Below are 23,994 nucleotides of genomic sequence, written 5' to 3'. Positions count from 1 at the left end.
GGGGCGCGCCATTGGGTGTGCACGCCGGCGGGGGGCGGGACTTCACTCGGGCCGCAGGTGGGGGCAGGACTTCATTGGGCCCCTCACTGTGGGGTGGGACTGCCGCACGCTGGGGGCGGGCCCTCGCAGGAGGTGTGGTCAGCCCCGCGCCCACCTAAGCAGAGAGCGCTCTGGACATAGGTCCGGGCTCCGCTGCGCTTCTCGCTGTCCTCGCCCGGCGTCACCGCTCAGGTAGGCTGGTGGGGCATGAGATCTGACTCGTGCACGGGGACCTGCACTAGGGACGACCAGGCCAGCGCGCTGCCCAGTCGTCGAGGGACGCCGCGGACACCTGTGCACCAGGGCTCCAGCCCCTCAGTCACTGCGCACGGGGCGTCGCACCTGGACGCCCTGAGGGCAGCGTCTCTCGGGCCACCCGGTACCCGCAGGCTGAGTCCCGGTGCCCGACCTGGACGCAGGCGTGATGCCTGTGGCCGGAATGCGTGCAGCCCTTCCTTTTCCATTGGGGTCTCTGGGAGGGTCCTGGTGGTCTGAGAGTTTGCTGACGAGGGGGGAGGGCGCGCCCCATGTCGTCCGCGCCCAGTCCGGAGCCGGGACTCGAGCTCGCGGGCGGTGGGGCGTGCGCAGCGCAGGTGCAGAGGTGCAGGTGCTCAGGGGCCGCAATTGCGTTGACAGCTCAGGTGCGGACCCTTAGGGGGCGGGGGCGCGCGCAGCGCAGGTGAGTACGAGCGGGGGGGAGTGTCCACGTGCGCGCCCGCCCGGCCCCTCTCCGCCCCCTGGGCAGCGAGCGGTTCCGGGGGCGTCCGCGCAAGCCCTGCTTTGGGTCGGTAATTGCAACAACGTTGGGAAAGGTTGACCTCCTTGCTGGAACCTTCAGGGAGCGGACCGTAACCGCTGGTGTCTCTCTCGTGGCCCTTGACGAGCGCACCGCCCTTTGTTCCCCTTTCTCAGCCCCGTGGCGGTTGCCGTCTGCCCTATGGCAGATGCCGTCTGCCCTATGGCAGATGTTTAAGTGCTGAGGGGAAAGGAGGCGTTGTGTGAACCGTGCGTTCCAGCGCCGTCCCCGGCGCTGCTGTCACCGGCAGTCCCCCAGGGCGAGTCCACGGGCCAGCTGCGCACATTCCCAGGTTTCCGTCTGTCATTCCCTTGGCTCCGGTCACTAGCTCCTACTCCGCCCAGCACTTCGGCTCTTCGTACTGCGGCCCCTTATGTGGCGTGTCCGTCGCTGTCTCGTCCCAGCGAGGCTGGGTCCCTCTGCATCCCCGGAGCTGGACGCCACTTGTGGGGGAGTGGGGGAGGAGGGAGGTCCACGCCAGGCAGGTGTGCGGGGCCCGGACCTGAGTGGGACGCTGGGCCCTTGGCCTGTCCTGGCGAGGATGGACCCGGGCATCGTCCCGGCTGTGCTGGACTTCCCCTTGCAGAGCCGTGGGATGGGGGTGGCGGGGAACCTGCGGGCTTGTCCGCCCTCGCCTGCCTTCAGGGCATTCGGGTGTGTCCCGGGCCGTTGGGAAACCCAGATCTCGGCGGTGCCCAGCGCGCCTCCCACGCCGCGGTCTCCAGGTCTCCCGCCCACTGCGCGCGGACTGCCCACAACAGCTCCGACCCCAGACGTGAGCCGGGTCAGGCGTTGGGCGAGGTCCCCCACCTGCCGACAGGAAGGCAGGAGGCGGGGTGCCTGGCGGCGGGGCGCCCTGGCCCTCACCGCCCCCTCCCCGGGTCCTCTCCCCGCAGGACGGCCATGCTCCGCGGCCTGGGCCGGCTGCTGCTCTGCGGCCTGGCGGGGCTGCTGCTCAGCGGCCTCCTCTTCCTCAGCAAGGAGGCCAGGCCGTCGGGGGGCAGCGCCGCCCGCCAGCCCTTCTGGGCGCCCCCGGGGCCCCGCCACAGCCGGTGTCCGCCCAACCGCACGCTGGCCAACGCCTCCCTGGGCCTGCCCGGCCGCCACCGCCTCTTCCTGACCTATCGCCACTGCCGCAACTTCTCGGTCCTGCTCGAGCCCTCGGCCTGCGCCGCGGACACCCGCCTGCTGCTGGCCATCAAGTCGCAGCCCGGCCACGTGGAGCGGCGCGCGGCCATCCGGGGGACCTGGGGCCGCGCGGGGGGCCGGCGCCTCAAGCTGGTGTTCCTGCTGGGGGTGGCCGGCCCCGCGCCCCCCGCCCAGCTGCTGGCCTACGAGAGCCGCCAGTTCGACGACGTCCTGCAGTGGGACTTCGCCGAGGACTTCTTCAACCTGACGCTCAAGGAGCTGCACCTGCAGCGCTGGCTGGCCGCTTCCTGCCCGCAGGCCGCCTTCGTGCTCAAGGGCGACGACGACGTGTTCGTCCACGTGCCCAACGTGCTGGAGTTCCTGGACGGCCGCGACCCGGCGCAGGACCTGCTGGTGGGCGACGTCATCCGCCAGGCCCTGCCCAACAGGAACACCAAGGTCAAGTACTTCATCCCGGCCTCCATGTACCCGGCGCCCCACTACCCGCCCTACGCGGGGGGCGGCGGCTACCTCATGTCCAGGGCCACCGTGCAGCGCCTGCGTGTGGCCGTGGAGGCGGCCGAGCTCTTCCCCATCGACGACGTGTTCGTGGGCATGTGTCTGCGCCGGCTGGGCCTCAGCCCCACGCACCACGCGGGCTTCAAGACCTTCGGCATCCGCCGGCCGCTCGACCCGCTGGACCCCTGCCTGTACCGGGGCCTGCTGCTGGTGCACCGCCTGAGCGCCCTGGAGATGTGGACCATGTGGGCGCTGGTGACCGACGACGGGCTGCGCTGCGCCGCCGCCCTGCGCCGGGGCCCTCTGTGACCTTCTGTGTCCCCTCCATTAAACCTCTGAGACCTGGCTGACGTGTGCGCGTGATGAGGAGCTGAGGGTCCCTGGGGGACGGAGTCACGGAAGGACACAGACACAGTTTAAATGCAAAAAAATCTTCTCCCTTGGATTTTACAGACCCAAAGGCAAAGGAACAGTCAGAGACCCGTGTCCCCCTCGGCCTGAGTGGGCATCAGAAAATTCACGGAGACCCTAGACACACAGGGCGGCCTCCCCAAACACACCCCTTTATCAAGAGCAAACAAAATCACAGCTGAAAACGTTCAGGTCAAAAACCAAGTTAAACTGACCCACTGCCCTCTTCCCTCCCAGGCAGGCAGCTGAGGAACTTTTTGGGCTGAAGGCAGCAGTGTGGAGGGGTGAACTGTGGAGCGGGGTCCAGAGCAGGAGGCTGGTGTGCCGCTTGGCCCCGGCGTGGTGGCCAGCCCATGTCACTCGGGCACTGCAGCAGCTGACATGGCCGTGGGCCCAAGGCGGCCTCAGTCCTCCCTCAGGTAGGCCTCCGGCTCTGGCTCCGGCCCGGCCTGCTCCTCGCGCTCCTCCCGCGTTTTCTGCCGCAGCTCCTCCGTCTGGGCCTCGGCCAGCTTGGTCTCTGCCTTCTGGGACAGCTGGCGAACCTCCTGCACCTGTGACTTGACCAGCTGGATGTGGTTCCGGGCGGTGACACAGGCCTGGTCTGCACCTGCCGGGAGAGGACGGGGAAGACGGGTCAGCGGGCAGAGAGACAGCCCTCGGGAGCCTCCGCAGTGCTCCCCCATGCTCTGTCCTCTGCCATCATTACAACTTTTGGCACAAGTCACAAATGTTGTAAAAGCCACACAGCTCAGTACTGTCCTCTTTTTTTTTTTTTTTAAATATTTTTGAAAAAAAAAAAATGCAGTGTTTTCTGAAAAACGAAAAAGTCACTACATAGCTTAACTATTTTAACTGTCCTCTTTCTTCAGAGACAGCTGCTATATGAAAAGATCATTGTTCCTCCAGTTGAATGTCAGGTGCCACTGAGTCATGTACGACCCAGTGACCCTCGAGGACAACAGATCTGAACCGGTCTAATCTCATCATCTCTGACACATTGAGTGTCAATTTCTTCAGCTACTGTCAGTCCATCTTGAGTCTTACTTTTATTGACCCTCCACCTTTCCAAGCATGAGGTCACTCTCCAACCAAGACTCTGAGCAACCTGCCCCCAGTATGAGACAAAGCTTCACCATCCCTGCCTCCAAGCAGCCCTCTGACTGCACCTTCTCCAACACTTAACGGTTCTTCCGGCCGCCCACGGGACATTCAGTACTCTTCACCAGCCCCGCATCTCAAGTCAATTATTACTGTCATTCACCGTCCAACTCGCGGATGCCAGCAAGTGACGCGAAAGCACATGGCCTCAAACTGGTGCACCTTCGTCTTCAAAATAACATCATTGTTCTTCAGGGATTAGGCCAGGTCCTTTAAAGTGGATTTTCCGAGTGCACTTTTATGACTATATAGAAATACATGTCAGAATCTTAGAGTCTGCTCCTGACTTCCTGAATTTTCACTACTGTTGAGTTTATGACTTTAAGACTCTGTTCCTAATTGTACTTATATTTACATCAGGTTTCTGATCCTTGGTTTCGCACTATACTGCAGTGACAACCTCAAGTACATATTCATTGTGTTTTTAGGGTAAAGAACCTCTAGTTTACATGCACAAGGCTTTGATACTGAAGTGTCAGAGTGGCTGCTGTGCTGTGGTCCTGACTGACCCAGCAAGGTGTAGCTGGTCATCGCTGGTTCTGTATTAGGACACTTGCTATAACGTAGGAATGATTCTTGAAGACTGATAAAATCCTCCCATAAAACAGTCCAAAGCCTGTAATCTAAAAAATTATCTGAATTTTTCAACTTCTTTATGGTTATTGATGGTTCACTACTATTTGGCCAATTTTAGGATTTACCTAAAGATCGTAATAGAAAACTCTTCCACTTGTAGTCTATCTCTTCCTCATAGTACCTTTAAGTTTTTTTTTTTAAATACATGGCATATTTTTGCTTGTTAACAATCTTTTCTAAAAACTAGAACTTTTCTTTCTAATCATTATTCTCTGGATTGATTTTGCAGCATCCACTTCCGAAATGGCTTGCCCCCGGAAACTATGCACGAACAGTGCTCAGGCTGTTCATTCACAGGGTCGCTATGAGTCATCTAAGACTCGAAGGCATCAAACGTGTAAAATGCACCACCCTTGGTTTCTGGTAGGCTATCATCACAGGTTCTACATTTAAACAGTATGTGATTTGAGTTTATAGATTGTTTTTCATGCAGCCATTCATATACATTTTTCAGTAGCATCAGTCCAGTTGCACATTTCCCTCCTTACAGTTCTGATTTCCAAGAATCCTCCTACGCTTTCGGATCTGCCTTCTCTTTGATGACACTGTGCGGACCATCCTCTTACTGGATGCTACTTTTCCTTTCACCCATCTTAATGTAGCCTGTTCTGTATTCGTTTTTTCAGTCTCCTCACTGTACCTTTCCATCCCTGGTGATCACTCAAGATCCTGTGTAAGCCTTGGCTTGGTTTATGTCCAACCTTTTGTAGTATTTGCCCACTTGTCACTGCCTTACTTAGCAAAGTGTCCCCTAGAGCATCTGTTAGGCAGTGTTCACTGGATTTTAAAACGTGGCACAGTACATCAGTGTGCCTGTACCCTAGCTTCTTTAGCCATCTGTCCCGATAGTCACTTGGGTTGTTTGTATTTGCTATTATAAATAATGCAGTCAACACTGGTGTCTGTACATATCTGTCCATGCCTCAGATCTCATTTTTTGTGTGACATTAACAGAAGTTTACAGAAAGGTTTTATTTTCATGCATTGTTGCACATTTTCTCCCCTACTCATTCATTTTTTAAAAAATTTATTGGTGTGTAATTCCCCCCCAGTCCACTCTGCTATGCACCTTTTGTTTTGAACTGTTGTCATACAGATGCCTAATCACATTTTCCTTTTAAAGTTCTTTTCCTTCATCTGTTTCAATGCATTTTCTTTTTTTCTTATTGTGTACTATCAAACTGGATCCAACTGCCCTCCTCCAGTGGAGCATTAGGTGGGTTCAAGCTGCATACCTTTGGGATTGCAGCACAGCTTCTTGCCACTAGAGCTCCCTCCAATGCAGTGTTCTTTATTTATCCCCTTACTCCCCCCACCCCCAATTCCCATGTCAGTCTTGTATTATGTTATGCAGTATTTGTCCTTTGAGATATTTCACTAAGCATGTTCTTCAAAGTCATCCATGTTTTGTAGTATTTTGAATTCCTTTCTCAGTGCTGCATAGTAGTCCTGTGTAACTATATTCTTTTCTGTGCATTCATTTGTTGATGGGAAAGATCTCATTCTTTGGGATATATACCAATAGTAGGAATTCTGAGTCAAAGGGTATATCTATTAAGCTTAACTCTCGTTAGGGAGAGAGTGGCAAAATGAAACTGCTTTCCATCGTGGTCGCATCATTTCCCATTCCCATCACAAGTCCCTGAATGTTCCAATCCCTCCACACCCTCGCTAATATCTGCTGTCCACGGCCTTGCTGAGCGCTGCTACTGCTGTTTCTATCTGCACTTCTGGGACTGCTTAATCTTGAGCACTTCTTGTGATTGCTGGCCAGGTGAGTATCTTTCTCTGCAAAGTGTCTATCCATGTCTTTTGCCCCTTCTGTAATTGGGTGTTTTAGCTTTTTGTTGTTGAGATAACTTTCCTGTAAATTTGAGAGATGAGTCCCTTTGTCAGAAATGCCATTGCCAAATACCTTTCCACCGTCTGTAGGTTACCTTTTAATTACAAGAAGATAATTTTATCTTCTGATTCCTTCTAAGCCTGTGGGGGTCCCTATGTTTTGTGCTACCAAGATGAATGCAGGGACTCCAAACCTTGCCCTGTCCTGAGCCAATCCTCTCTGACATACCTGGCCACAGTGCCACAGGTACTGTGTCTATCCATCTCACCAAGGGTCTTCCTCTGCTTTGCTGTCCGTCCCTCCACCCTTCCAATTATGTCCTTCTCCAAGGACTGGTCCCTTCTCACAACATGCCCAACATATATGTGACAGAGCTTTCAAATCCTTACCTCTAAGGAGTAAACTGGTTTCATTCTCCCTAGGACAGACTTGTTTTCTTGGCATTATCATACAAATGAGTGTGTGTGTGCAGTAGTGGGCTCATCTCTGATGCCTGCACAGCTCTGTTGTCTTTAGACAATCACCCATTATTTTAGCTTTTCCCCTAAACATCTTCCTATGTGTCTATTATCTAACTTTCCTTCTCCTCTCCCTCCCCTCAAGGAGGTGTTATTAACAGACTGCAGCACTGGGTTCAAGTGCATCACAGATGAGAGCCACACGACAGGGCAGGGTTCAGAACTGTTGTCAAGCTTGCTGGGTGCAGTCAGCCAGCGCCACCTCCCCCATGGTAAGCAGAGATTTTGCTGTTTGTTTGGAGCATACAGGATCGGGGCTTTGGGGGTGTGGTCTGAGAGAAGCACTGCCAACCCAACAATGCTCTTCAGCTTGTGGGAATCCACCACTGGCTCCAGGGAGAAAAACAGGCCATCTCCGCCCCCATGATTTACAGCCTCTGAAAACTTGGTGCAGGGCCAGCTAGGAGCTAGCTCCTGCCTGATGGCAAGGATGCAGGGGATGCTTATACCAGCTGTCCCTCCGTGCAGGACCTACTTCACTCAGCAGGACATCTTTGGATGTCACCCAGGAAAATGTATGTGCTCATCTGCTAATAAGGCTTTTCCACCTCTAGATGAGCAGTCAGTTTGCTTCCAGCTCTCTGCTACTACTATGTTAATGCGGGTGCTTGTCTGTTGTTCATCACCTGCAATGTCTGTGTACCCAGCAGTGGGCTTTCAGGATCAACTGGCGTACTAGTTCATATTTTATAAGGAGGGGCCATAGTCTGGTGGTCTAGTGCTGCCAACCCAAACGCACGCAGTCTGAATGCACCAGCTGCTCTGCGGGAGAAGGACAAGCAGTCTCTCCCTGTACAATTACAGCCTCTGAAAACCAGCAGGAGGGTCAGCTATGGGGTCGGTTCCAACTTGATGGTACACAACCACAGTAGTTGTACTAATTTAGTCTTAACCAGCAGCAAATGAGCCAGTTTTGCAAAACCTTTACAGCTTTGTTGTTTTGTCTTACTGAACTTGGCTATTAGTGCTGAGGTGAGATCTTACTGTTAGTTTTATGTGCATCCTTCAAATGAATGTGTGTGGCTATTCACCAAAAGGTCAGCAGTTGTAACCACTAGCTGCTCCATGAGAAAAAGAAGGGACAGTGACCTGCCTTCTTATAAAGATAGATAGTTTTGGAAATCCAGTGGAGGGGGGCTGGGTGTGAATGACTTCATGAACACATTTCCCTGTATGCTTCCTGGCTTCCTGAATGTCTGATGGCAGCACCTGGTTTGGCAGGCCGACTCCACCAGGGGGTGCACAGTGGCGAGATGGCTAGTCTCCACTGCATTTCTAGCCTCTGAAAGCTTGCTAGAGGGTCAGCTGGGAGTCAGCTCCAACCCACAGCAGAGTTTTAATAACATCAGAGTTCTGTTTCTGCTTTCACATCCTTTGGGGATGTTATCTAGGAGTGGAATCAAGGACTGGACTGCTGGCTCACATATCACCATGGTGGTTCAGCTTGATGAGGCACCAACTTTTTCCAAAGCCTCCCGTGCTTAGTTTTTATAGTATCCATTTCAGTGAGCACAGCAGGTGACATTTCATCCTAGAGCAATCCTTGCCTGCCCCCCACCTCTGGTGGTAGAATACAGCCAAACTTTAGTCATTTCAAAGTGGTTCACCTGTACTATTTAGTGACACAAAGTCAGGAGACTTCATGGTTAGGAGGGTCAGTGAAAGAAAGACCCTCAATAAGATGGACTGACACAGCAACTGCAGCCCTGGGCTGAGTGGGTCAGCAATGCTGAGGATGGCTCAGGACAGGAGCGGGTGTTCACAGGGGCACTCCGAGTGGTACTCCACGGCACCTAATGAATCTCATGTTTCCTCCATCACTTTCTTAAAAAAGAAAAAAACCAAAATATTTTTTAAACCCTGGTAACAGCCTGCTCTTGGGGTTTCACGTAAGCTCAGGCACTCTGTTCTTTTATGACAGGGTATGTTTTCAAGGCTCAGTCACGGTAGGAATAAGGCCTTCTCTTCGTGGTGGACTAATGACTGCAGGCGACCACGTGACACATCTTGTGTGGCCAGTTACCTACACCTTCTGGCCACTGCTGTGGTGAGCACCCGAGCGCTCTGGCCTAGAGTAAGAAGGTGCACTGCAACCTCAAGGGCACGCTAAGTTCTGAATCCACTAGCTGATCTGTAGGAGGGGGGAGGATGGGCAGTCTCCTCCTCTGAAAACGCACTGTGGAAGGTCAGCCAGGAGTCGGGTCTGTCTGACTCAACAGCACACACACTACCAGTGAGCACAATGCCTGCTGACAGGCCCTAGAAGACACACGTGGGAGTGAAATGGCTGGCTGGGTGGTCAGTGCTCACTTTCTAAGGGACCACCAACCTTGCACTGTCTATCATTTTACCTTCCCTCCAGCAACACAGCAGTGTCCCGATTCCTGTATCCTTGTCTGTTTTCCCTCTTGTTTTTCTGATCACTGCTTTTGAGCAGATTCTGACTCAGTGACTGGTGGGCCTCCAAGGCTGTACATTTTTACAGCAGTCGGGTAGGCCAGACCTGCTTACCATGTGGTTAAGATGTTAACACCACACAGCTCAAGCTCACTGCTCTCACGTTGGAACCAGCTTCCAGGTGACCCATGTTTTCAGAGGCTATACACACAGGAGAAGATTGCCTTCTCGGTCCTGCATAGCAGGTAGTGGATTTGAACTACTTGCCTGTGGGATGGCAGCTAAACGTCTTGCCTACAAGGCCAGCAGGCCCCTGACAGAGGCCATTTAGTCATCACCACACCCTCCTTGCCAGTCATAACCGATGCGTAGTGGCTGCCCCAGTGGATTTTCAGAGTCTGTCAATCATCCGGGAGGAGATTCCCAGTCTTCCTCCCTTGGATGACTTGGTGGAGGGCAGGGAAACACACCTTCCCACTGGTTGTGGTGGTGGTCAGGTGTCAGAATCGTGATCCTAGACCCTCACCATGTTCTGTGCCCCAGTCTCCACCATGGAAGCTCACTGTTGTAGTCACCAAGTCATAGCAGTGGAGGGGAGATGGCATCTCAGGATGGTTTGGATTTTCTTAGAATGACTTTAAACATCCATACATGTACTTGCTGGCCCTCGGTTTATTTTCTTTGGATATGTCCAATTCCCCGAAACAGACATTTTTGTTTGGCTGCTGTTTTAATAACTGCCCCATGTGGTTTCTAAGACTGTAAACCCTGACAGAAGCAGGATGCCGTATTTTGTCCCCAAGGAGTAGCTGGTGGGTTTGAACCACTGACTTACTTTACTGGTTAAACACTTTATTTTTTTTATTGTGATTATAATGAAAATTTACAGAGGTTGGGTTTCCATTCATTGTTGCACATTTCAACAGCTGAACACTAAAAATCACTGTCCTCCTGAATCTCATGCTGTACAGTAAACCCTCACTGGATGTATGGCTCCTAAAAATTGTATATATATAGGCTGTATTGTCAAAGTTAACTATTGTGACTTTTTTTTTTCTGGTCCTGTTTATATTGTCCTATTTAAGCAGCAACGTGAAAGGAGGTCTTAGACCTTGACCTCTGCCTGGAAGGTGTTATCTTCAGTGTTTCACGTAAGTGGTCTCTCTGATCCATTTTGGGGTAATTATCATAGAGGGTGTTAAAGTTACAGGTCCAGCAGCATTCCTCCACTGATATCAACCAGTGGACAGACGTGGAACTACTGCCAACATTCAAACGACCACATATGTATGGGTTTATGCAGTACTGTTGGAATGCAATGGCGTGTTAAACTACACATTTGCCTATTCTAGATAACACATTTAAATGGAACTATAGACTGTACTTCCACATTGGAGTAGTTTCTGCTTTCAAGGCTCATCTGTCACAACATGCTTTTTAAGGATGAGTGATATTCCGCCTTAAATTTATCACCTGTTGAAGGGCATTTAGATTGCACTTTCCAGCTACTGTGAATAGATGCTATAATGAACAATGATACAGAAGCATCTGTTTGCATTCCTACTTTGAATTGCTTAGGGCATACACGCAAGATCAGTAGTTATTTTAGGGAGAGCCAATATGTGTGAAATGGTAATTGCAGGTGCAGCTGTGTTTTGCTTATTCTGATGACATATTGGGACACACAACATTTTAACAATCTTCACATGTACATCTGAGTGACACTATGTTCATCATGTTGTTATCCCTCCTACACTGTTGTTGTGTGCCATCAAGTGGAAACAAGACTCACAGCACGGGAGGGGACTGCCCATCTTTCGCCCACTGAGAAGCTAGTGGATTTGAACTACTTGCCTTAGGTGCAGCACAACTTGTTACCCAGCAGTCACCACACGTTATACCATCCCCCTTAATATATGTGCACATTTTTAAAATTTTTGTGTGAGTGTACCGTCAAATCAGATCTGACTGGTACGGGAGGAGATTGTCCCTCCTTCCCCGGCAGAACATCTGGTGGATTCGAACCGTGCGCCTCTGGGATTGTAGTTGCAGCTCTTTACCACTAGGCCAGCTCCCCCTAAATATGTGCACACTTAATGAGAGCACTGAGGTGCCTTTCCCTCCTGTCCCTCTGTGGCTCCTCCTTGGATCATGGGTGTGTCTGTAGGTGACTTAGCGTGTCCTCAGTGTCCACGTCAGGGCATACCGACTCATCTGCAGACAGCATTTAAGCCCTTCCCACCTTTGGCTCTGTCGATAATGAATACTTGGTCTAGTGTACTCTGCTGTCTACTGTACATGCCTAGGGGTGGACATCCTGGTTCAGGTAACAACTTCACCTGTTTTCGGGGAGGGAGGGATCCGTCTTCCACATTCTTCCCAATATGGCTGTGTTAACCATCCTTGTGAGGATGAACTGTCTTCTTTGGAGAAATGTCTATACAATTTCATTGTCCATTTTTTTAATTGTGTTTTATTGTTTCTCCTTCCTTTGACCTAAAGTTTCCCACTTTGATAAGTCTATTTTGTCACTCATGCGTTTGATATTGTACAGCACAGGCTCTAATTTAGACTAAACACAGTTCTTGGCTGATCTTTCCTCTTCTCTCATAACTAGGTATTGCCTGACTTGTGCCTTTTGTCTTTATTGGTTGCTTGAGAATGTTAAGTCTCACTTGGATTTCATGCTCTCCTTATTATCTCCACTGTGGTTGGTAAAGGTTCTTTGTGTAGTTTCAATCTGTTCCTGTTTTGTGGATGAATAATCCTGGAGAGTAATGTGTACTCTGCTGTTGTTGTGCAGTGGTCCTAATCTACTGTTTGCTTTCCAGAGCTCTGACGCCCTGGGCTCTTAAATTTCTACCTGGGGGGAGGATAGTGTTTTGCAATGATTGTGTGTGTCCTGTCAAATCGGATCAGGAGGAAAGTGCCATTTTGTATCTTTAATTTTTTAATAGCTGTTCGTTCATCTTTTTATATGGTCTTTGATTTTCAACTTTTCTGTCATTTTGTTTTAGGTGTGCCTTTGAAGAAAGTTTGTCATCGGAAAAATACTATGATTTATCAAGTATTGTGACTACTGCTGTGTTTTGTGTTATCTAGTGAACAGGCTTCCCTTCCAAACTAAAACTGTACAAATGCTTTTTCTGTTGTAGTGCTTAAAAATGTCATCCTTATTTTAAAAATTTAAGAACCAGAGGCTCATTGTAACACTGCTTGTTTCTAAAATATTTTTACCTTCTTCCTAGTTATTCTAGAAAGGTTGTAAGAGCTTATAAATGAGTTTTTATGTATTACAGAATCTCACTCTTGAATTTTATAATAGTTTGATGGATATAAATTCCAGATGATTAATTCACTGTCCTCCTGTTCCTAAGGAAAAATATTTCTAAGTCTAGTTACTGTAGGTAATTTATTTTCTTCTTTCTAGTGGATTTTAGGAAGCTCTGATGGCCTAATGGGAAGAAGCTGTGCTGCAATTCCAAACGGATGTGGTTCAAATCTACTAGTTGCCCTGCAGGAGAAGAATGGGAATTCTCCTCCTGTACAACTTATTGCCTGAGAACTTGCTGGAAGGTCGGCTACAGATCTTTTCCAACTTGACAGCACACACAAGTGGCTTTTAGAGTTTTACTGTGTACTATTCTTTCCTCAGAACTCCAACATCCTTTTTCAATCAGTTCTGAGAAATGTCTATTTAAGATACTGCTTTTTTCAAGGCTTTCCTGGGGACAGGACCCACGGCCAGAACATGTGCCACCCATGCCTCTTATTGCTACACTCTCTCTAATCCAGTGCCAGGGTTTTTTTAGTATTAAAGTTTTGAAGATTACCTGGACTTGTAGGTAGCAGCCGTTTTACCACTTAAGGCTCCGTTAATACTGGTAAGAGCCTCTGGAATGTGCTTCAGAAAGTACTGTACAGGCGATCAAAGCAAGGTGCAGAGATAGTTCATTTTAAGCTATAAGCCCCAGAAATATTGCCATATTTTGTAAACTGTGTTTCCTTAGGATTTGTGATGGCTATGAGAGCTCAAGATACAAGTCTTCTGGAATCTCCGCCAGACCTGCACAGTTGATTTTAAAGTCAAGTTTTGGGGTACGGCACCTACCAGTTTGGTACGCAGCTTCTGCAGCCATCTCTGACAGGCTGACGGCCGTCATCCAGGTCGTCTCCAACTTTAAATATTCTTGTTGTTTTGAAGTCATCTGCAAATGAAGCCAAGTCCCTTAGGCAATATGGAGATGATTCTACTTTTTAAATAAATTCATGTAAACATTTATTTGGAGACCAGTAACAGGCTGCAGATGGATGAATATGGAAGGAACTGTTCAGTCACTGCTTGCTTACCTCAACCCTGGCTCCGATAATCACTTGCCACACTTCATCTTCCTCCTGTGAATTCATTTTCCCAAGTAAACTTGTGTACTGTCGATACAGAGAAATCAAGGTATACACAGCCTAGAAATGCAGAGGAAACAGTTGCAGTGAAGCTCATGAAGTGAACTGATGAGACTTCCATGTCCTAGGGATGCACTACTGTATGCACAGGCTTCAATCCAGTGGGAGCCTAGGACACAGCAAGAACATGATGCAAAAGGAACACTCGAGATCTTTCATTCTGATTATACATGTATCCTCTTCTCCATGAAGTCAGGTCAAAGTGCCCTCACAGAGAAGGGTGCTGTGGTGCCCGACCTCTTTAAATGATGCTTGGGTCTTGTCTTTTATACTCTGGGGCCTACAAATTGTTACACAGCTCTGCTAACCAGAGCACAAAAGCAGGCAGCTGGCTATCAGTTCTGGGCCAGTTGGTTGGTTATGTCATTAGTTAGGTGAAGAGCATCTCCCCTCTGGAGGAGCTGTAACTAGAGGACACTCACCTTAGTATATTCAGTGACGGCTTCAATGAGCGCATATGTGGTCTGAGACAGAAAGGTGGAGGTGCTATCTGTCACCAAGGACACGGCCCGCCTCATTAGTGCATCGTTACTCAGAGAATGTGGCTCCGATTTCTGGAAGACACAAACCTCCTTATTCAACTTCTATCCCAATGCTCCAGTGCCAATACTTTGCCAGAGAGAGGGAAATACAGTTTAGCGCCCTGGTTAACTTATTTTAAATAAAAGGTTTTATTTTTGGCTAATTAAGACAATATAAAGAAATTCCAAAATATGCTATCTACCTAGATTTTTTATCTTTAAACATAATTTTCATTAAAAGTTAATCTAATTCTTTTGCTCTCAAGAATAAAGGCTAGTAATTCAAACAGATTCATTCATTACCGTACTATTCGATGCTTAGAACATCAACTTAAGGTTTTCAGCCCTCTACGATTTTAGAAAGGGGGGAGATAAAGTAAGGACGACGGCAGGAATGCAGTCAAAAATAGAAGACCAGACATACAGATTTCTGACAAGAATGCCCATTTAGTGGAAGGCAGTCACAGCTAAGTTGTACTAGATTCTCATATATAAAGCCACATCACATGGTTAATTCACACAGACCATACAGTGTCAGGGGCCTCAACAGAAGAGTCAAATTATTTTAGGATCCACTTTTTAACAGAGCAATCTTTAGATAGGTTGCCAAAAGCATCAAGCAATGAAAGGAAAAGGATTTTATAAAAATTTAAAACTTTTGAAAATAAAACTATCAACAAAGAAAGCAATTTACTGATTAAAGATGAATTTTGGGGACACCAGATAGTGGCTAGATAAGGATTTGTAATTTCTAGAATTACAGGCATACCTGAGAGAGAATGTGGGTTCCATTCCCAAAGATAGCCAATACTATACAGAAAAGGGCCAGCTGTCTACAAGTTTCCTAGTACATACAAGGTGGCTTAGTGCTAAGAAACTGCCCTGTAGTCCCAAGGATGCAGTTCACATTCACCAGTCTCTCCACTGGAGAAGGACAGGCACTCTCCTTCCGTGAGATTTCCTAAGAAAACCTGCTGAAGAGTCAGTTCCAACTCCACAGGACACACCACCACCAATACATACGAAAATTACATATTATGGAAAAGTTTTAAATACTATAAAAGTGAAACAGACACAACCGGGGCAGAGGATTGGTATCCACAGACCTCCTTGGTAGGTTGGGCAGCTACAGATTTTGACTATAAAATAAAAGACACAGTCCCTGCAAAGTCTGATTAAAAGAAATACGCCTATCACAAGAACACCTACCCTTAAGACAGAAGGCCCAATCACAGTAATGACCATGAATACACATACGGACAATCAAAAGATGAGGAAAATAAGCGTCCAACCCGCAGGAAACAAGTGTTAGTGAGGAAGTGCAGAAATCACTGTCCACTGCTTGTTGGGTTTAAAACTGCTATGAACTGAAAACAAAAACAGTTACTTGCACAACCAAGGCTCTCTGCAGCCCTAGTCACAGCACCAGAGAGGAGGAGCCATCTAAAACAGGTGAGTAGAGAAACAAGTAATCCCAATTCAGGGTACAACATGGTGGGACGTCAAAACATACCAGGTGGAATCAACCAGTCACAAAAGGACAAAAAGTACATGTATACATTTATATGAAACTCACTGCCATTAAATCAGAACTCACAGTTGACTCTCCTGCAGGTTTTAAACCATATGGGTAGAGACTCCCCATCTTTCTCCCAAGGAGCTGCTGGTAGATTCAGAGCACCCGAGGGGTGCCACTTTTGGGTCACCAGCACAATTCCACCAGCGTTCCCTCCAGTTACATGAACTATCTAGAACCGTCCAAGTTAGAAGGGCCAAGTTCACAGACACCTACGGCAGGAAGGAGAGGAACCATTTCTTAGGGAGCAGAGCACTTTCCAGCTTAAGGGTGAAGGACAAAGCTGGAAATGGGTAATAGTGACAGCTGTACAATATGATCCAAGTAATTAATGTCATGAAGCAGCTGGTGGTTTGGTGCCATCAGATCGGAACTGACCCACAGCTGACCTTCCAGCAGGCTTTCACAGGCTGTAAATCACACGGGAGGAGCTTGCCCATCTTTCTCCTGAGTATGATCAATGTGAGAAATGTTGAAATAGAAACTTTTGTTATATAAAGTTCTATCACAACAGCTGGACAACTGAATAAGGATGAAAGAATAGATGCTTCTGAGCTGTGGTACTGGTTACTGAGTATCCCATGGCCTACCAAACGAACCAACAGGTCTTAGAGAATGTGGAAGCAGCCTGTTAGCTCCTTACAGGCAAGGATGATGAAACTTTGTCTCACATCCTTTGAGCATGTTGTCAGGAGCGGTGTTGGAAAGGAACATCATGCTGGCAAAGTCAGTGAGAGAGAGGAAGACCCAAGGAGATGGCCTGACTAACAGCAGATTCTAGCAGAAACTGAGGATGGCTCTGGACAGGGCAAGGTTCTGATCTAGTCACAGGGTTGCTATGAGTCGTAGGTGACTCAACAGCACCTACCATCCACAAAAGAACGAAAAACGTCCTCGGGAACTGTCTGGAAAAATCACACAGTGTGCTGACAATCTGTGCACAGTTACCGGAACCAACTACAGCTGACCCCTAGGGGATTTCAGAAGCTCTAAGGCACACGGGGAAGGCAGCTCATCTTTTTCCAGGAGCAGCTGGTCAATGAGAACCATCAGCCTTTGGGCCTGCAGCACAATTCCTTATTCACTAGGCCATCAGTGCTGTTCCATAGTTGTCAAAAGGAAGTTTATACAAAAGCCCCAACCCTGGGAGCTGAGGCAGCAGTCTAGGCTGCAGAGAGTAGGGGCAGCAGTGACAGCTCAGTGTACTAAGCTGGGTCTAAGAACTAGATGAGTGGGACGGAAGGGCTGTTCAGGAGTGTAGGCACTGCAGTCTGTCTTGGGTGGAAGGATGCTTCATCCTGACCTCAGCTATTCTGTATATATGCTTTTAAAAATATGAGGGAGCTCTGATAGGTCCCACCCGATGTAACCCGTGTTGTGGCTTGAAATGTGCCCCTACAAAATGTGTTGTAAATGCCACTTTATCATTCGGTATTTCTGCTTGTTATAACTGGCAGAGTTAGTGTAAGGGCCTTAAGTCAATCTCTCCTGAGTTGCAAAAGCTCAGAAAAGACAGCACCTCACTCAGCTGAAAGAGTGCCTAACTGTCATAAAGGCTCACGATGAGTTTATTTAAATATGCTTTAAAAGGAGCGAAAATCCAATTTTAAGTAATTATTAACCTAAATGAAGAAGATGACATAACTCTTAAAACATTAATTCTCAGAAGAAGCGGTAGGGGTGTAAATCTGGGGCCTGGTTTTTTAACAACGGGTTCCTGGGCGTTAAACCAAAACCACAAGCACAAATTTTAAAAACTGCTAAATGGGGTTGTATAAAATGAAATCCTCTTATTTACCAAAGTACTTTATCAACACCATGAAGCAACCTACAGGTGGGGAGAACATTGTGGGCAAACACATCACTTAAGGGCCTAAGATCCAAAATAAATCAATTTCACAACAAAAAGATAAATCATCAAAAAATAAACAAAAGACCTGAACAAACATTTTACCAAAGTTATATAAATGGATGGCCAACAAGCACATAAAAACATGCTCAACATAACCAAAGATGCAGAGAAGCTGACCTACATGATTAGGATGCTCTAAAAAAGGACGCATGTAAACACATCAAGATTTGTCCCCAAAATTAAAGAGAAACTACACACTGGGAATAATTACTGGCAGTCATGGATCTGAAAAGAAACTCATCTCTAAAATTTATAGAACCGCCAACACTTCAACAAAAAGACAAGTCTAACCAAAGATGGACAGAGAACATGAACTGATACTTCGTCAAAGACAACACAGGGAAAAATGCTGCAAACATTAGTCCTTGAGAGAGATGGAAATAAAAACATCTCACTCCAGCAATCAAAAAACAATTACCGAACAGCCAAAGCCTCACTGCTACAAAGTTGGAACCAACTCAGAGCTGAGCCACTGGCAGGTTTTTAAAGGCTGTAAGTAACATGAGAGGAGACTGGTCATCCTTCTCCCAATGAGCAGCTGATGGATTTGAACCACTACAGGCACCATCTTTCAGGTTAGCAGTACAGCCCCCTTCAGACTATGCCAGCAGAGTTCCCTCCCAGAAAGAAAAGTCTAAAAGACTGAAAACCAATGCAGACTGAAGTGCAGACACTGAACTCTCATGCCCTGCTGGTGAGGCTGTAAAAGGGTACAATTACTGTAGAAAATGGTATGTACTTCCTTAAAAACGTGGAAACAGGAATACTATTATTTCATCCAGCGATCTCATTACTAATAGTGTAGAGAGGGTGCAAATATTTATATGTGCAGTTAAGTCCAGCGCAGTATTAGTCATACAGCAAAAAGAAGCAAACAACCCAAATGCCTGTATCTGGATGAATGCATTAACAAACTATGACTCTCACACACACACACACACACACACACACACACACACACACACACACACACACAAATACCATACAACGTAAGGACATGTCAGGGTTACCTCTCATGTTGTGGATGAACCTGGAAGAAGCTATACTGAGTGATGTAAGTCAGTCACAAGAAGACAATCATTGTATGAGGCCACCTAACTACCATACAAAGTCAAGAAAAGATTTATATGCAGAAGGGAGGGAACACAAACCCCACTTCTGTTGAGCGGGAACCAATTCACAGCTGACCCTCCAGAAGGTTTTTGGAGGCTGCCAAGCACGTGAGAGGAATTTGCCCATTTTCTTTCAGAGATAGTGAAGGATTTCAATTGCCAGGGAAGCACCACCTTAGGGTGAAGGGCACCTTCCCTGTGGTCTATGGCACCAGGGCTCCCTACTGACTAGATGATGATGTCAGGTGGTGCTGTGGAGTCCAATACAGCAGGTCTGGACCTTGCCCCATCCTCTGCCATCCTCACTATTGGAAATACCTGAGCCAGAGCCATTGCTAGATACCAATTCAGTTGGGTAATATAAAAGCAAATATATAATAAGGAGGTGATCAGCCTTACATCACCAAAACAATGAAAAACACTGAGAAGTGCACAAAATTACAGAAGCACTAGAGAACTACTGTTACATACTCAATTCTGTAGTAACAAACAGGAATGTACAGTGCACACCCATGCACACGTGTAACTGAGCAGGTAAGGCTAGCCAAATGGGACTACTCCACAACCAGAGATGGGCTTGGTAGAGGGTATTTCTACGTGTTGTTGTTATGTGCCGTCCAAGGGACTCATAGCGACCCTATGTACAACAGCCCTAAACTCTGCTCTGTTCTGTGCCAGTCGCACTGTCTCCGATACACCCATCCCGATTACCCCAGTCACTGAATCAATCCACCTCATAGAGGGTCTTCCTCTCCTGCGCTGTCCCTCCACCCTCCCAAGCATGATGTCCTTCTCCAAGGACCGGTCTCTCCTCACAACATGTCCAACGTATGTTAGACGGAGCCTCAGAATCCTTGCCTCCAAGGAGCCACCCGGTTTAACCCTTTCCAGGACAAATCTGTTTGTTTACCTAGCAGTCCATGGTATTCTCAATACTCTTCTCCAGCACCACAGCTCAAAGACATCAATTCTCCTTCTATCCTCTTTGGTCATTGCCCAACTTTCTGATGCATTAACAAGTGATTGCAAAGACCATGGCCTGGATCAAACACACCTTAGTCTCCAGAGAGACACCATTGCTCTTCAGTACTTTGGAGAGGTCCCTAACAGCAGACTTTCCCATGGCAATGTGCCTTTCAATTTCCTGGCTACTGGTGCCGAGAGTGTTGACTGTGGAGCCAAGCAAACTAAAGCTGTCAACAATCTCAATCTCTTCACCATCCATCCTGATGCTGCCAATTGGTCCAGTGGTGAGAATCTACGTAAGTACATTAAAGTACAACCATGCATATACACTGCAAACAGGAGTCAAAATCATGACAATGTCTTGACATAATCAGACATCTTGAGGGAATAAGCCATTGGATTTGGGACATAGATAAGACATTTTGGGGTCAGACAATGTACTACAACTTATCTGTAGGTTGTCAGTGAGGGTCTTTAAAGCTATAGGCATCTTCCTCTACAGATGATGGCAGAGTGAAGAAAATCAATGACTCAAAGGAACAACTGGTCTGGGGATGAAGGGGCCATGAAAGCCACAGCCTCTATGGCTCTGAGACCACAATCAGATGATGCAGGCCACCACAACCAATTGCTCTGACTGGGACCCCAGAAGACTCTACAAACAATGGGAGGAAATGCTACTACAAAATTCAGAATCATAAAAAGAACCAGGCATACGGGTCTGACCACAACTGAGGGAATGAACCCCCCAGAGATGGAGGCCCTCAGATCTCTTCAAACCCAGAAATGAACTCACCTCGCTGGGTCACCTCACAGCCAAATAGCTGACAGGCTAGTCATGTGAACAACTACAGGCGAAGCATGTATTATTTAGAACTAAACAGGTGACCACATGTTCCAACACAAAACTCGGACAGTAGGAAGGGGCAGAAAAGAAAGAAAAATGCTAAGTGGGAAGAGTGTTTTAGAATGAGAGAAGTGCAACTAATGTTATAATATTTAGAAAATGGGAATTTAAAAAAATCATTAAAATAATGAAAAAATTAGGTGTTGAAGGTCATTAGCTTTTAACAAAACCTAAACGATTCCGCCGCATAGTAACCTCACAGAACTCCTTAGTTGTCAAGGACGTGGACTGTCACGCCTTTTTCTTGTGGAACAGCTAGTAAATTCCAATCACCAAACTTCTGTTTAGCAGCTTAAATACTTCACCACCAGGGCTCCTTTCAGTAGCCTTTACTGTTGTGTAACATCAAGTCAGAACAGACTCAGAGGTGACCCGCCAGCAGGAGGCAGTAAACCACAAAGGAGCAAAGTGCCCATGTTTCTCCGAGGGAGCAGGTGGTGGGCTCCAAAAATGTGCCCCTTGGATTGATGCAGCCACAAGAACTCCCTCCATTAGTCTTTGCTGTTGTGTCTGTAGAGTCAGAATTAATGTGGTTTTCAAAAGCTGTAAATTGCACAGGAGACTGCCCATCCTTGTCCCAAGGAGCTGGCATTTTAACTGTATGCCTTTGTAGTAGGCAGCACAGAATCTGACCATTAGGCCACCAGAGTTCAAGATGCAAATCAAGAACAAAATGAGATACCACCTCCCCCCACCCCCAAATTGCTATGATAAAACAACAAAAACCCTTGACAACAGGTGCTAGCAAGGGTGTGCTGACATTTGAACCTGTACCCATGCTGGTGACATACTAAATATTTGGCAGTTCCTCTAAAAGATCAAAGAAGAACTACCCAATGACCCAGGAATTCTAATCCTTGATTCTACACAGATACATCCCCCAAAGATTTGAAAACAGAAATGCAAGCAGAAATCTGTTCTTAGCAGCACTAGTCACAACAGCCTGAAGTGGAAATCAACATAAATAGCCATTAACAAGATGTGTTCAATCCATAAACAGAGTACCACTCAGAGAAATTAAGTCCTGCTCCATGCTAAACCAGAAGTGAACCCAGAAAACAAGGGGACACTTGCTGATCGTGTTCCCCAAGTAGCTACGCCACACAAAGACAATGGAGAGCTTGGCCAAGAAAATGGCCCCATGGATGAGAGTAAGTACCTCCTTGGTGCACTTAATGCCCAAGCCAACATAGCCATTACAATCTGCAAATGGTGAGTGACAGATACCTTGAACCTGGGCCACTAACTGGCATGTGCCTGCTTCTGCACAGACATGATTTTTTTATTCTTTTGTGAGTGTGTACTGTCAAATTGGATCTGACTGGTATAGGAGGAGACTGTCCCTCTTTCTCTAGCAGAGCATCTGATGGATTTGAACTACTCACCTCTGGGATTGCAGTCCAGCTTCTGTGCCACTAGAGATGATTTTCAAGACCTCATCCTTGAGGGACATCCCCAGAAGTCAACCATCTCGGACACTTTCATGGGTGCTGAGAACTGAGAGCTCTCTCTGCCCTAGCCTCACTATACTCAAGTCCTTTATGGCTTCATTTTCAGAATTAAACCCAGATCCTCACAATGGCCCACAAAATGCAAAGCACATGACTGGTCTCTAGCACTGATCTCCCCTCATCAATCCACTCTAGAAAGAATGACTTCCTTGATGTTCCTCAGACACATCAAAGCATACTTTTGCTTCTCCCTAGAAAAATTACCTCCCTGATATTATCATGGGTCACCGTTGCATAGAGATTTCTTTTCAACATTGTCTCAGAGAAGTCCTAATTTTGCTTCTGAAAAGAAAACCACTTCTTCCTGGAACTTCCTATTTAACCTAGGTGTGGTAAATCCAGCTGTAAGAGTACCGGGACACACACGCGCGCGCCCTTCACTAAGGTCATCAGTAAGGATTACGCTAGGGTGACCTTTTTTTACACTAGATAAAAGGTAGAGGAAAATGAAGCAGGAGAGACTTTAGTACCACCCAGTAAGAAAAGCCAGAAGTGGAGTGCACCCTGTGAACCCGCGTTCCTGCACTGGGCACTCCTGCAAGCCAGAGACACGGCCAGTCAGCCTTCCCCTAGGGTTGGCATCTGCGTTGACATCTCTGGTTTTCTAAAGAGAAAGACCTTCCTTGTTAAAACCATCCACTTGTGGCTTCTTTATTACAGTAGCACTAGACTGCTGTCCCCTTTCTGGACAATGTAACATGCCTGATCCAGGCCACAGTCTTTACGACTGCTTCCTGTGCATCAGAGAGCTGGACAATGACTAGGGAGGACAAGAGAGTTGATGCCTTTGAGCTGTGGTGCTGGAGTAGAGTGTTGAATATTCCAGGGACTGCTAAGAGAACAAATTTGTCCTAAAGAGGGCGAGACCAGGCTGCTCCTTGGAGGCAAGGATTGTGAAGCTCCGTCTGACATACTTTGGACATGTTGCAAGGAGGGACCAGTCCTTGGAGAGGGACATCATGCTTGAGAGGGTGGAGGGACAGCGCTGGAAAGGAAGACCCTCAATGAGACGGATTGATTCGGTGACTGGGGTAACGGGGTGGGTGTGTTGGAGGTGGTGAGGCTGGCTCAGAATAGAGCAGGGTTCAGGGCTGCTGTACAACAAGGCATGAGAAGCAATATGGGAATTTCTTTCCTGGCCAATGAAAAGTGATGCCAATACCTGAATAAGCCTTGTTCTTAGAACTGCAAGGACCAGGCAGCTCTAGCAGTTGAATGGTAGGGAGTGGGCTGCTAACCCCAAAGCACGCCGTTCGCCCTCCACCAGCTGCCCAGGGACCCCCTTACCTGCGCGATGGGGACCGCGCACAGGGTCACCCCGAGTCCCACCGCCACGCTCTTGGGCCATGGTCTCAACTCCGACAGGCAGCGCTTCCGAAAGGCGGCCGCGCCCGGGCCGTGTCTGCACCTGGAGACAGAGCCCGGGCTTCAGCTGGGGGACGGGCACCCCACCCCACCGAAACGGGCACCCCCACCGGGACGGGCTCCCCACCGGGACAGGCACCCCACCCCCCCAGGACCCCCACCGGGACGGGCTCCCAGCTTTCCTACACCCCCGGCCAACCCGAGGGGGCCCGGGGAAC

The 23,994-nt window shown here is 48.1% G+C and overlaps 2 protein-coding genes across 2 annotated transcripts in view; one reads left to right on the top strand and one right to left on the bottom strand.

Moving 5' to 3' along the window:
• The first annotated feature begins 1,376 nt into the window (after nt 1-1,376).
• On the top strand, nt 1,377-2,791 carry B3GNT4 (UDP-GlcNAc:betaGal beta-1,3-N-acetylglucosaminyltransferase 4). Its single transcript, XM_006894706.1, has 2 exons — nt 1,377-1,636; nt 1,732-2,791. Exons 1-2 carry the CDS (start codon nt 1,377-1,379, stop codon nt 2,789-2,791), a joined length of 1,320 nt encoding a protein of 439 aa, XP_006894768.1.
• A 506-nt stretch (nt 2,792-3,297) lies between these two features.
• Nucleotides 3,298-23,994, bottom strand: part of DIABLO (diablo, IAP-binding mitochondrial protein) — a 21,046-nt gene continuing 349 nt past the window's right edge. The window contains exons 2-6 of the mRNA XM_006894645.1: nt 23,699-23,819; nt 14,329-14,460; nt 13,796-13,906; nt 13,557-13,653; nt 3,298-3,500 (exon numbers count right to left, since the gene is read on the bottom strand). Of these exons, the coding sequence (XP_006894707.1) occupies nt 3,298-3,500; nt 13,557-13,653; nt 13,796-13,906; nt 14,329-14,460; nt 23,699-23,819 (664 nt within the window). The remainder of the gene's footprint in view (nt 3,501-13,556; nt 13,654-13,795; nt 13,907-14,328; nt 14,461-23,698; nt 23,820-23,994) is intronic.

Source organism: Elephantulus edwardii, unplaced genomic scaffold (assembly GCF_000299155.1).
Source record: "Elephantulus edwardii isolate Elephantulus edwardi_28Jun2011 unplaced genomic scaffold, EleEdw1.0 scaffold00148, whole genome shotgun sequence".
In the NCBI taxonomy this organism is placed as follows: Eukaryota; Metazoa; Chordata; class Mammalia; order Macroscelidea; family Macroscelididae; genus Elephantulus; species Elephantulus edwardii.
This window is presented reverse-complemented; position numbering and strand designations above follow the sequence as displayed.

What these genes read in the sequence shown, in the direction of transcription:
- B3GNT4 (XM_006894706.1), top strand. Translation starts at nt 1,377, where the DNA reads ATGGACCCGGGCATCGTCCCGGCTGTGCTGGACTTCCCCTTGCAGAGC. An exon ending in CGGGTCAGGCGTTGGGCGAG is followed by an intron (nt 1,637 to 1,731) that starts GTCCCCCACCTG and finishes CTCTCCCCGCAG; the next exon opens with GACGGCCATGCTCCGCGGCC.